Source organism: Fukomys damarensis, unplaced genomic scaffold (genome assembly GCF_012274545.1).
Source record: "Fukomys damarensis isolate Sample0158 unplaced genomic scaffold, DMR_v1.0_HiC HiC_scaffold_39, whole genome shotgun sequence".
In the NCBI taxonomy this organism is placed as follows: domain Eukaryota; kingdom Metazoa; phylum Chordata; class Mammalia; order Rodentia; family Bathyergidae; genus Fukomys; species Fukomys damarensis.
Genome location: NW_022900951.1, coordinates 43,691,078 through 43,704,627, shown reverse-complemented (window position 1 = coordinate 43,704,627; position 13,550 = coordinate 43,691,078). Strand labels below are relative to the sequence as shown.

Here is a 13,550-nt window from a genome sequence, read left to right as displayed (position 1 = left end):
ATGTCTAAAAATTTTGCATACAGGAGAGACTTAAGAGAAAAACAAAATGACTGGGTGGGGCCAGGTGTGGTGACACACGCCTATGATCCCAGCACTTGGGAGGCTGAGGCAGGAGGACTGCTGTGAGTTTGAGGCCAGCCTGGGCTACATAGTGAGATCAAGGCCAACCTCAACTACATGGCAAGACCTCATGTCAAAAACAATTACTTTGGGTGAGAAGATTTGTTTTTAAACTGAATTTATGTGGCAAAGATATTGCTTTGACTTTGAGTTATGAATACTGATCCACAAAGACAGTAAAGCTTATCTGATATTTTGTTTTCCTTGTATATACAAAGTTGAGAAACCATGAATCGCCCACACTGAGGAATTCTATGCTGTTTATTTTATTTTACTTTATTTTATTTTGGGGTTGTATTTTTTTTAAGGCAGAGCCTCACTATGTAGTTCAGGCTGGCCTTAAACTCACTATGTAGCCCAGGCTGGCCTCGAACTCACAGCGATCCTCTTGCCTCAGCCTCCTGAGTGCTGGGATTACAAGCGGCACCACCAGGCCCAGTTATGACATTTATTTTAGATAGCTCAGGAGGAGAGCTGATGAAGATTACGGGAGAAAGACTAAGCCTGGACAGCAGAGGTCTGCTTCATGGACAAGGAGCTGTACATCATGGCAGGAAGGTATTCTAGGCTAAGGGGATTGTGGTATAAAAGAACAAATGGATAGATAATCAGAAGTAGGAAGATCTTTTTCGAATGGGAAGGGGGACAAGAGATGGAGCAGGGAAGGAAGGAAGAGAAAAAGGATTTCACAAAAAGAGAACCGAAGAAAAATGGAAATAGTACTTTTTCAAATAAGAAGGGTATCAAGAGTTGGAGGGAGTGGGGAGAGATGGGTGGGGAAGGGGTCAAAAAAGAATTAAGGAGGGCTGAGGATGTAGCTCAGTGGCACAGTGCCTGCCTAGCAAGTGTGAGGCCCTGAGTTCGATCCCTGGTACCAGAATATGAGAGAGAGAGAGAGAGAGAGAGAGAGAGAGAGAGAGAGAATATTCAGGTATATCATATACATGTTCAAATTCCCCACGATGAATGTAATCATTATACATTACAAACATGTACTAACAAAATTACATAATAACTGAAAAAAAACCACAAACTGTAATGGAAAGCTAGAAACTTTATACATATTGAAGCCTCTTGAACCTAGAACATGAACATTCTGAATTTCTCTTAGTGAGAAGAAACAAATGGTATTATATGCAGAATGTTCACCACAGAAAATTAAGAAGGAATAAACAGTGGAGGTATATAGCAGACTAGTAGGGTTAAGATAGTCTTAGCATTTTAGATTCTGGCCTTCTTGTCATTTCTGTCATTGAGATGAAAAAATTCTGGCATGGGGACATTAAATGGCCCAGAATTGTGATTTTTGGGAAACAGTAAGGATATTATAAAATTCATAGCTCCTGAATTTCCAGACTGCTCCTGCATTCAGATACACTGCTTCTATTAAGGGAAAAAATATTCACTGACCATCTACTGATGAGATATACATTAAAAATTTGAGGACGCTACGCCTACATTCCAGCAGGAGACAGGGCACATCACCTGTGTGCTTTGGTAGGCGTAAAAGTGATAGCACAGGATATTTACATGTTGGAATAACCTAGACAAATCTAGCGCACTGCTTGACACCTGCTTTCAGACAATACAGCCCTAGCCTTCTCTTCTCTTACTGCACTTACCGCCTGGATTCAGAAGATTAACATGCTGCTCTACAGTTTGGCTCATCTCTGGTTGTCTCGTGTATGCCTAACTGATTTCACCCAATACTGCTACTCCTCACTCCTGTCTTCCCTTCTGCCTCTCCCTCCTCTCCTTCTTCTCCCAATTGGCTCTTTCTTCTCTGGTAACCAGGCTTCCCCTGGCCCCCAAATATAAAATGCTATCCCTTGCCCTTGTTACCATTTCAAGTTTTGCGCCCCCTTCCCTTTCCAATCACGACCAGAACTTCAACACTGGCTGCCTTTCCTTGAACACTAGCTCTTAATATTTCTCTGAGATGATTTTTCAAGGTCACTGATAACACTCCTGACTGGCAGATTGTATAACCTTTTCTTCATCATGTTTCTTCTCCTCAGCTTCTCTGCAATACTTGGCACTAAAGATCACCTAGGCTATTATTATCCAGCCCCAAAGTGACCATCTTCTCTCTCCTGTAAGAGCCAGAATGGACAGAGTTAAAACCCTAGGTTATGGATTGGCAAACTGCAACCCAAAGGCTAAACCCTGTCCACTCCTCTATTTGTAAATAATGATGTACTGGTGGCAGCCAAGCTCATTTGTTTACCTATGGTCTATGGCTACTTTTGTGCTCCATCAGCAGAGCGCAGTAGATGCTACACAGACCAGTTGGCCCATAAACCCTAAAATATTTACTATCTAGCCCCCTTACAGAAAAGCTTTGCCAACATTTACCCTAGGCCAATGGTTGCAAGCCTATGGCAGGTGTGCTGCAGCGAGCTGTTTATTATCACTGAAAACTCTAACATGTTTGCCATAACTGTCCTAGGCAATTTTTGAAAACTCAGCTATAGATAAGCCATTTTTTATTTGCTGTAGCCATTTTCTACATCATGGCTCATGGATCACTATCCCTAAGTCAGCAGCAGCTTTAACAACTGGGCACTGTGCTAAATGCCATATTGTATTTACTCCTCAAAGAATACTCTTAACACAGCTACTTTTATATCTCCATTTAACAGGTCAGTAAATGAAAGCTTCTAGAGGTTAAGAAATCCTGGCAAGTAGCAAGACTAGGATTTAAAGCCCAGCTGGCTGAAACTAGAACCTGTGCCATTAACTGTCATCTTAATGCCATGTCCTCCAGCTTTCCCAACCAATTTATATTTCAGCTCAGGATTCCAGATCTTTCCAAGCCCCATCTTTTAATATCACAGGGCATACTTCTCGGCAGCTCTGCCTGGTGTCCTTGGCTGTTTATATATATGAAAATATTCCAAAATTTAAAAAATCTGAAACACTTCTGATCCCAAGCATCTTGAATAAGAGATAAGACATATTCAACCTGTATTATTTAGAATGGTCGAGGAGGTTACAGAACTAGATGGTACCATCCCACCCTCAGCCATCATGGAAGAATGCAATCGTAAGTTCAGTTGTGAGCGTGGATGTAACTTACATGCCTGTCTATACCATCAAATAGGAGAGTAGACAAAATGCTAAGAGACAGCCACAGAATGTCTCAGGAAGTGCTTTTCTGCACCTTCTCTCCTAGACCCCATTTAGAATGTGTATAAAAATCCTGACTATCTCCAAAAGACAGGTTCTTCCTAAACACAAGTGCTGTCGTGCATGGCTAATATCCGTTACAACGGACACAGTACCATATAGCACACAAAAGGTGTTCACATGCATTTCCTCATTTATTTCAGGGAGGTGATTTGCAAGCATTACTACTCCTTTACAGATGGGACATTCAGCATCCAAAAAGCTCACCAGCAATTCATTTCAGGTTGGAAAACAGCACTCCACCTAGTCCATGATTTAAGAGAGGTGCATGGCACAATTTCTGGAGATTTGTTGTGAAAACGAACATAGTTTACTATACCTGATAAAAGGCCAATAAAGAGCATCAACAGCCAGCCGGAAAAAGCATCACTCACACTGTTAATTAAGGCCCATGTCGACTCTTTGCTTTTATTGGTAATCTAGAGGGAAGTGAAAAAAATATATATCAGTACACTTTCCATATACCCTTCCTTTACCTCAACATTGCTCAGTAAACAACACAATGACAAAAAAAATAAAATGACAACTGGACAGGGTGGCACACACCTATAATCCCAGCACTTGGGAGGCTGAGGCAAGAGGATCACTGGGAGGGCCGGGGATTTAGCTCAGTGGTGCCGCCACCTGCCTGCCTAGCAAGCACAAGGACCCAAATTCAATTCCTATACCCCCCGCCAAAAAAAGCCCAAGAGGATCACTGGGAATTTGACGCCAACCAACCTGAGCTATGTAATGAGACTATGTCTCAAAAAAAAAAAATACAATGACAAATCACATGGAAACAGAGACCAATTGAAAGTTACTTCTTACACAATCTTTAGCTCAACCAAATTCACCAGGAGCTCTGAGGCTTACTGAACTCTACCTCCATATGCAGCAGGCATGTGTAATCCATACCTGGCCTCAGTGGGTCACAGTGAGTGCAGAGGGACACATATAGAATAGAAGTATGGTGCATGTATATACATATTTCCTTTTGTATCTGTCATTATAACATTAAAAAAAAAGAGAGCAAGTGGCCTGCAGGCTGTGGTTTGTACGTGCCTTATCTACAGTTTGTCATGCTCCCAAGTACCTTATTTAGGATTTCCTTACTTAGTTGTTAATTTCTTATAATCATCAACCTGCTTTGTTCACTGTAGGGGTCTCTTCGTGCCCTCTAGGATATAATCCCAGAAACTATTTTGATTGTCTTGCAAAGAATAAGCAGACACAGGCTTATGTGAGTAGTGAAAGTATAATTTAAGATTTACTTCCTATGGCTGTGGCTCAAGTCAGACAAATCTCAAAACTTGAGCCCATAAACCCCTAATTGTATACATGGGTTACAGATACTAAGTGTTACCAGTAACGCTTTTCTTTCATTTCCATAAATCTGCAAGGCAGTGTCTGAGCCTATCAGAGGTAAAGGAAGTTTTGACTTTTTAGGTCTGACCCTTGTTGATTTAACCCTTCAGCGCCAGCATTTAACACCAACATTCTGCCAGTTGTGCAACTGATACTCCCCCTTCTCTGTACTATTTACCCTTGAAATAGTTGAAGTTGCCCCATGTTCCTCTCGATATCTTAAATAGGTAGTAAATTATGAAAAATTCAAAAGGACTTTTAAAATGCATTCTGACCTATAACTTTTCAATTTGAGTGATGAAAACAGATGAGGTTACATTTGTCCCCATGACATTATTTTTTTCTGATAATGAACAGTTGATGCTTAAAAAAAGTCTCTGTGGACCATATGATGAACATATTTTAATTGGTTTTGGACTAGTAATTGGCATCATTTATCTCAGATGCAACCATTAATGAAAAATGGCGCCTGCATATCACAGGTGACTCTCATAATTTGAATAGCATGTTGAATATGTAATGGATGACAGATTGAACTCTGAAAGCAGAAATTCTAAAGCCAGAAGAGTCTTAATTCTAAAGCCTGCCTATTGATGGAGTACATATGTTATGTGTACTACAGAAATCTCATGAAAAACATAAAATGCCTTATAGAGAGAACATCCTTTTGTGTAGTCATAAGTAAACTCAATGCAATTACCACAGTTCCAAGGATTAAGTAGAAATTTCTCAAAAACTGAACCCAGGACAACCTGACTCTTAGGTTTAGGTGCTTTTAAGAAAACCAGTCAGGATCTGGGAAAGGCTTAAGAATGAAAAGCAAGGGCTAGAGGTGTAGGTCAGTAATAGAGTGCTTACACAACATGTGCAAGGACCTGGGTTCCATGCCCAGACCTCAAAAAAAAAAAAAAAAAAAACGAGCAAGAAAAGCGAATTTCACTTAAATGCTCAGGAAATTTACTTGGTTTTAAAAGGAGGGAATCATGAACTCAGAGAGAATGGAGTCATCTTAACAATCAAATTTTAAATTTGTAGGGCAAGCAGCAATAGTAAGAGAGAAAGAAAACATTATTGCTACAGTGGCCTGAAGAAAAGACTTGCTGGAGGATCACCTACTGAGAATCTCTGGGCTGGGACTGGGCAACTGCCTTCGTCATTTTTTTTCCTCATTGAGTTTATTGGTACATTTTAGGTACACAGTACAGCTACAGTCATCATTGGGATGGATCTTGTACCTTTACATGACAGGTCCTGGTTCTCATTTTTTCCCTTGTCCCTGCCCTCCCTTCACCCCCTCCTCCCTTCCCCATTTACAAACATTTTATTTCCATTTTTTCATTTTCTCATATTTTTTATTTTCCCTTATTCCCTTTCCCCTACCCTTCTCACTTCCCCTACACCTTTAGCCCATTTCTTTCTATTTCACATTGTCAATTATACCATTTGCCTCTTATTTACACTTTTAGTTTTTCACACCAAAGAAACTATTTGGTATTTACATATGTGCGACTTATTTATTTCACTTAAGAGTATGGCCTCAATATGCATCCATTTTCCTATGAATGACTCTAATGCAACTGCCTTCTTAATAGCTCTCCACTATGGCGCTTAAGCAAACTAGAAATCGTGATTGCAAGGCTGGGGATTTAGCTCAGCGGCACCGCACCTGCCTTGCAAGTGCAAGGTCCTGGGTTTGATCCCCCATACAAAAAACAACAACAAAGAAAAGACATTGTGAGTCCCCAGTTTAAATAGTACAAAGCAACAAGGTGAAGACAACCCTGTTAGAGCACTCAGAGAAGTTTCCAAGGGACTCTGAAAAGAGAAGTGGGAAATTCTCTTACCAAATACAAAAACCCTGTGCCAAAGCCCTGAGTACCATCGATTACCTATTAATTAATGTCCTTAATCTGAATTTGATTGGTATTGCAGTTTTATTGGAGTTGAATGCATAAATTTATTGGGTTTTATGGTTGTACATGAGATACAACCATAAGGAGTAAATGCCAGGGCTGTGAGAAATTTTGTATTTTATTCTTTTAAACAAAGCCCATTTACTTTTCTTAGTTTAAAAAATCTCGAGCCAGGGATTTGGTTCCGTGGCACTGCACCTGCCTCGCAAGCTCAAGGTCCTGCGTTCAATCCCTGGTACCACAAAAAATAAGTAAACAAACAAAAATAAAAAAATCTTGTTTCAAGGGAAAAACTGTAAAAGGAAGACAGGATGAGGGAGGAAGATTATTTGACAATTATTTTGCCACCCTCCTCCAACACTACTTTCAACCCCACAAAGGAATTTATACTTATTCTAGGGCTGTTAAGAAACCTTTCCAAGGGCCAGGGATTTAGCTCAGCAGTTTGGTGGGCTGCCTAGCAAGCACAAAGACCTGAGTTCAATCCCTGGTACCAAAAAAAAAAAAAAAAAAACACAAACAAACAAAAAAAAAGAATCCTTTTCAACCACATACTATGGGAAAACAAATTATCATGATATACAATTTTTTAAATACTGGATTAAAATCATATACAAGATGTCAAAAAATAAGTTTCAAAAATCAAACCTTCCCTTCCCTATGGAAACCAGATTCAGCCACATCCTCAGCTCAAGAAAGCCAAGACCAGAAAGAATAACTTCTTCCCCTGGTATTTCTTAACACTTACTACTGTGCTATCTTTTCTCTTACCTCCCGGTGCCTATCCCGGTCTCGAGACTTCTCTCTCACCCAATCAATTGTGTTGAAATCATCATAGGTCCCTACACCAGGAATCGGCTCCTCCAAGAAGTCCATGATCCTATTTGAAGAAGCTATTCCACCACCATTATAGGACTTGTCCCCTGCATTAAACAGGAAAAATAGACATTAGTACTTCTGACACTCAGCATTTTTAATACTATCTCCTTTCTAAGCTCCAACAGATAAGCCCATAAATTATCAGATGACCACAGTTAGGTTGTACTTAAAAGTACACGATCACCCGCACCCAGTGGGGGTGTCCATTGCATTGAGAGGTTTCTGTGTTAAAGGCGCAAACAAATGAGTCACTAATGAGTAGCTAAAGGCAGTGAGAATGGAAAGGAACAGATAGAGGGAAGAGTACAAAGAGAAATGATGCAAGCCAATGTGCAAAAGGAAACAGTTTATGGAAGAAGAGACAGAAAGGAGCTTGGAGTACCTCAGGTATTGCTTTAGGAGAGGAAGACAAAAGAGTCAAAGGTTATTATACGCTTATCACGTCAGAAATCATTTTACACTAATAGGGCAGTAATCCAATCCTATGAAGTAGCTTTTGCCTGACTAGGAACTCCAAAGGAAGCATCTTGGCCTTTTCCAAAGTTAAGCTAGCTGAAATGTACAAATTTCCATTCAGTAGGTAGAATATGTTGATTCCTGACATAATAGCCTTGTAGAGATTTTCCATGTACAGTGGACCCTCAAGTTATGATTGGCCTGACATATGAACAACTTGAGTTAATTAGGTTAATAGAAGATTCATCTGCTTGTTTTCTATAACATGTACCCAGGTAAACATCCAAATCTCAGTTGTGTTGACTTAGTTAACACTGGCCCTGGGGATCCATAAATCAAGGGTCTACTGTATATCAAACAGTCTGCAATCTGCATGGAGATTTAGAGAACAGTGCATGGTTCAATGATGTTATGTCTTTCTCTGATCCTTCGACTAGAAGAAACACATCCATGTGCCCGCCTACTATCTGTTTCTTTTTGGCACTTCCTTTACAATTATGCATATAGCTTTTCTTCCTTTCTAGACTAGAAGCTCTTTGCTGGTAGTCCTATATCTGATTTGTCACTGCCTTCTCCCCAGAGTCTTAATACATACTTGATACTGAGTAAATACCGGCTGAACCAAAATGCATCTGATGAACAGAAGGAATGAGGGAGAAGTATTTAAACCAAGTAATTGTACCTCACACATGGTTAGTATTACTTAGACTCACTCAAAATATTTGGGGAACATCATCTGCTAGAACAATATTGCTATTAAACATAAAATGTAAAACAGTATTGAGGAATTTATACAAATAAACATGAGGGGGTGCAAAGTAATACGCTCATAGCTAAAGCTCACACTTGCAGACCAACCTTGGCAGGGACAAGGCCTTGTCCAGATATTTGGTAATGAACTCCTCTGCAGAGAAGGCCCAAGTAGGCCTCAGCTTGACTACTTCTCCTGCTACTTCTGCTAGAAACTCCTACCAGACAACTTCAGCACTCCCATGGGTAAGTTTGAATGAACACATCAAGCTGTGTATGGTTTGCCAATTATAAATCTTTCAAATACCTAATTCAGCATACCTTTTACAAGCAATGTACACATTTGACAGGAAAAGCTCAGCAGAGTCCAAATCATCTGGAGGGTGGGGGGTGGGACAGGGAGAAAGGCATGCAAGAGATGAACAAGTTAATCTTAAAACCCCAAACCAAAGTCCTTCCCATATCTTCACTCGTACCTGGCTATAAAATGGATGGCTGCTGAATCACCAACCCAGCATTTCCTATCTTGTCAGTGTCACACTGATAAAGATGAAAGCTGGTATGTTGAGAGCTTGGAGGGGGAATCCAGTTAGGATATAAGGGCAAAAGGAGAAAGAGAATAAATATAGGGGTGGGGGACCAAGCTGTTTCAATTCTCAAGTCTAGTGCTGAGATGAACACAGGACACCAAACAACCAGAAAATGTTTTTTTGTTGTTGTTGTTGCTATCAGGCAGGTTAATGCTTCCTTTGAATTTACACTGGTTTAAGAGTTTTCTTTTCAGGAAGAAAAAAAAAAACGAATTTTGAGAAGCCCATTTTAAAAAGCATCCAGTAGCTATCTAATGTTACACTATATTTCAAATGAGGCCCCCAGCTTTTAGGATCTTAAGGTAAAATGAAGATCTGCAACAGCGTCCTGGCAGGAGAGAAAGAATCCTATTACATCACTAGGTAACATGAGCACCGCATCCTCCTCCTTTGTCATCCGTCTCCTGTTAGAGACGCAATTGTCAGGCCTCTGAAAAGGGCAGGCAGTGATTAGAATCCTACTACAGATTGATTGCGATTCTCCAGATCTCCTCCTCCCGGGGACACGCTTCAGTCCTGAGTCAAGCCTGCTTACCTTCAGTCACAGTTTCCTTTTTTTCTGTCTCAAAGAAGAAATAACCTTGACAGCCCACATTTGGTCATTTAGGTTGAGGCGCTTTAACAGACGGAGCTCCGCTCTGGGGCACTTTAGAAGGGCACTTGCTGCGTTGTCCGCTTTTCACAGCAACAAACGCCACCTAAAGAGTCACCAGTGCTCCCTGGCGGTCAGAGTGTGATGTCACTGTTGGGATCACGTGACCAGACCCTTGGACCAGCCTTGGAAAAAGGAAGATTTTTAACCGAGCACAGAAGCCTTAAAGATGTAGCCTCATCTAAACAAATGCCACCAACACACATATCAGTTCAGAAAACTAGGCTCCAGACAAGTTTTGCTGTTCGGACCTCATTTAGCAGAAAGTCTGAGAAGGTAAAGTAAAAATGTCCAAAAGCATTTTGAGTTACAGGGGTCAAAAGTTAAAAAAAGGGGGGGGGCGAATACTACACACACAGAAAAGGCTTTTTTAAATGCACTGGGTAACAGTAACATGGATAAAAATCTTACAAACAGAATGCTGAACGAAAAACTGCAGGCACAAAGCACATAACATTACAAATCGATTCCTATAACTTCAAAAATAGGCACACTTGGGCCGGGGATTTAGCTCAGTGGCACAGCACCTGCTTCGCAAATGCAAGGTCCTAGTTCAATCCCCAGTAACCCCCCCAAAAGGGCACACTTAAATTATACCATTTTCAGATAATGTAATGCTTACATTATAAAGAGAAGGGAGAAAATGACAAATGTTAAGACAAGAGCTACTAGAAGGAGTTGCTGGGAAAAGTGCATGGCAGAGGTGGGGCTTTCATAACACTGGTCATTTTTCATGTTCAGGACAGTGGTCGACTGAGTAACCACTTTATAATTATTCTTTAAAATGTACACATATAATGTATGTCTCACTTTCTCTGGGTATAATTAAAGGAAATTGTGAGGCCAGATACAGTAGATTACACCTGTATTTCCTCCAGCTAATTGCGAGGCTGGGACAAGAGATCACAAGCCCAGAAATTCAAAGCCAGCCTGGGTACTAATCAGACCCCATCTTTTCTTTAAAAAGTGTTATTCTGGGGTCAAGGATACAACTCAGTGGTAGAGCACACGCTTAATAGTGCAAGGCCCTGGGTTCAATGCCCAGTAACACATTAAAAAAAAATAAAAATGTGAAAAACTGAATTGCATTTGAACTTACCACACAAGGTCAGTTCTTTCGTTGCTCCTATTCTCCAGAGAACAATCAAGAAAACGAATCATTTCTTACTAGTAGTGTTCTCCTCTGAAAGCAAAATCAACTCTTCATCCAACCTGGATAAAAGTAGCTATGGCATCCCTGACAATAAATTCACTACATTTCCATTGTTTTAAAGGCTTATCCTCTCTTGGCCCTATTCTGAAGGCTATTTTTAAGCAGGTCTTAATTAATTGTGCAATAATATCAGTCCAGTAAAAAAGAATAAAATTGCCATCTCCCAGCTTCCTAACTGAATCAGCAGAATAGCCACTGTTAAGCATTAACTCAGTCACTGTGCGCTCCAATAATCAGACCATACATGCAGGGCTTGGAAATGTTATTACTGTCATCAGTCTTAAGGCTCGATAATTCTAAAACGTTAATACAAAACCCTATGAAATGTGAGACATTACATGAAACCTGTACACTTTCAGTCCATGGTTAATTATAATATCTCACTCTCTTGATGAACTAACATAGCATTCATGAGGAGAACTTAAAAGAAGTGGCAATTGATATTAAGTGGAAATAAGTGACAATACTATAAAAAATAGCTCTACGGTGATGCACCGTGTGACAATCTTACACAATTAAACATTTAGAAAACTATGTATAATGTATTAAAAGAGGGTTACATATTGTGTTAGTTACTTTTCTCTCATTGCTGAGACAAAATACCCAACACCCAAAGTTAAGGGGGAAAGGTTTGTTTGGCTCACAGTTCATAGAGGTTTCAGTCCCTAATCAGCTGGCTCTGAGGCAGGGTGGCAGAAGGGCAACAGTCCATGGCAGTACAAGACAGCAAAAGGAACAGTGGACCGTACCAGTGTCTTTCTGCCCCTTTTATCTTATTCAGACTCCTTAGGGTGAGTAGCACTCAAGCCCTTAACCCTAGAGCCCAAGGGTCTAGCCCCACCACAAAGAAATTACACACTGTAGATTCAGCCACCTCCAAAATAGCCTATGACCACCTGAGGCTTGGGGAGACATCTAGACACAAACCATAACACGTACTCAACCCCACAAGCCTCTTTCAATGCTACCCTTTATTAAAGTGGTTTTTTTGTTTGTTTGTTTGTTTGTTTGTTTGTTTGAGACAGGGTCTCTAAAGGTAGTTAAAGTTAGCCTTGAACTTGAGTACTGGGATTACAGGCATGTGCCACTATGCCCCAGTATTTTATGTGTACTGTCTGAACACCACTATGGTATTCACTAACATTTTCTCTCTTTTTTTTGTTTCCTTTCTTTTCTTTTCTTTTGCAGTGCAAGAGAGGGGCCTGCTCTACCACTGAGCCACACCCCCAGTCATCACTTATATTACCCAATAAGCTTTATCTTGTCAGGACTGTTTCACAATTCACCCAAAACAGCATGTAGAGAAGATATTATTTTTTGATACTTAAAAAAATGTCTAGTTCTAGCTGGGCGTGGTGGCACAAGCCTGTAATCCCAGGACTCAGGAGGCTGAGACAGGAGGATTGCCATGAATTCAAGACCAGCCTGGGCTACATAATAAGTTCAAAATCAGTCTGAACTACATAGCAAGATGCTATCTGAAAAAGATATAGTTCTATAGATTGGGTAGTTGGACCCATGTTAATAACTTTTAACGGAAGTTCAGATTTTTCTCAAATTTTTCATCAGCAATTCCAGGGGACACACATTTTTATTCCATATAAAGTTACTTTGAGACTAGAGAGCTGGTGTTCATACAATGAAATGTATTTTAAAATTAGCAAATGAAGCACTGGTAGTCAGAGTCTGACAAGCTGTATTTCTTTTATTCTTTTCTATCCTTCATTCTCTGCCAAATTTAGACTCTCGAACATATTGTATATTCATTATACAGATGGCTCAGTGTGGGTCTGATGTTATTACAAATATATAGTCATACTATATTGATATATTATGAACACAAGACAAAATGCTACCCGTGTTTTAATGCATCTTAAGATAAAAATACAAGAGTTAATGTTTTGGGGCAAGTAGAGTTATGTTTTTGGAACACAGATCTGACCAGATTATTTCCCAGTTTCTATGTTATCAGTGGCTCCTACAGCAATGTTTTGAAAACTTTCAGCATATGAAGATACTTTAATGGCCGTTTGGTACAAGTGTGGACCAGGGACTTAAAAATATTGGTTAATTTTTAGGATAGGAAAAATGAAATATTTAAAATATATAATGTCAAGCATGGTGGCACACTTGGGAGGCTGACGCAAGAGAATGTCCGCAAGTTGGAGGTCAGCCTGTACAACATAGAGAGACTATGTCTCAAAAAAGACTCCCCATGGGCCAGGGATTCAGCTCAGTAGTTCTGGTGCCTGCCTTGCAAGCGCAACTACACGAGTTCATTCCCGGTACAAAAGCTGACGCAAGAATGTCCGCAAGTTGGAGGTCAGCCTGTACAACATAGAGAGACTATGTCTCAAAAAAGACTCCCCATGGGCCAGGGATTCAGCTCAGTAGTTCTGGTGCCTGCCTTGCAAGCGCAACTACACGAGTTCACACCCCCG

General features: G+C 40.3%; 1 protein-coding gene across 3 annotated transcripts in view; it reads right to left on the bottom strand.

Moving 5' to 3' along the window:
* The window catches only part of Clcn5 (chloride voltage-gated channel 5), a 215,287-nt gene that overhangs the window by 19,098 nt on the left and 182,639 nt on the right, over nt 1–13,550 (bottom strand). For 2 of the 3 annotated variants that reach the window (XM_010606305.3, XM_010606304.1), the window contains exons 4-5: nt 7,341–7,492; nt 3,629–3,728 (exon numbers count right to left, since the gene is read on the bottom strand). In XM_010606305.3, coding sequence (XP_010604607.1) covers nt 3,629–3,728; nt 7,341–7,492 — 252 coding nt within the window. Of the gene's footprint in view, nt 1–3,628; nt 3,729–7,340; nt 7,493–9,779; nt 10,023–13,550 lie in introns of those variants that run through there. The other variant, XM_019204853.2, reaches the window with a different exon arrangement.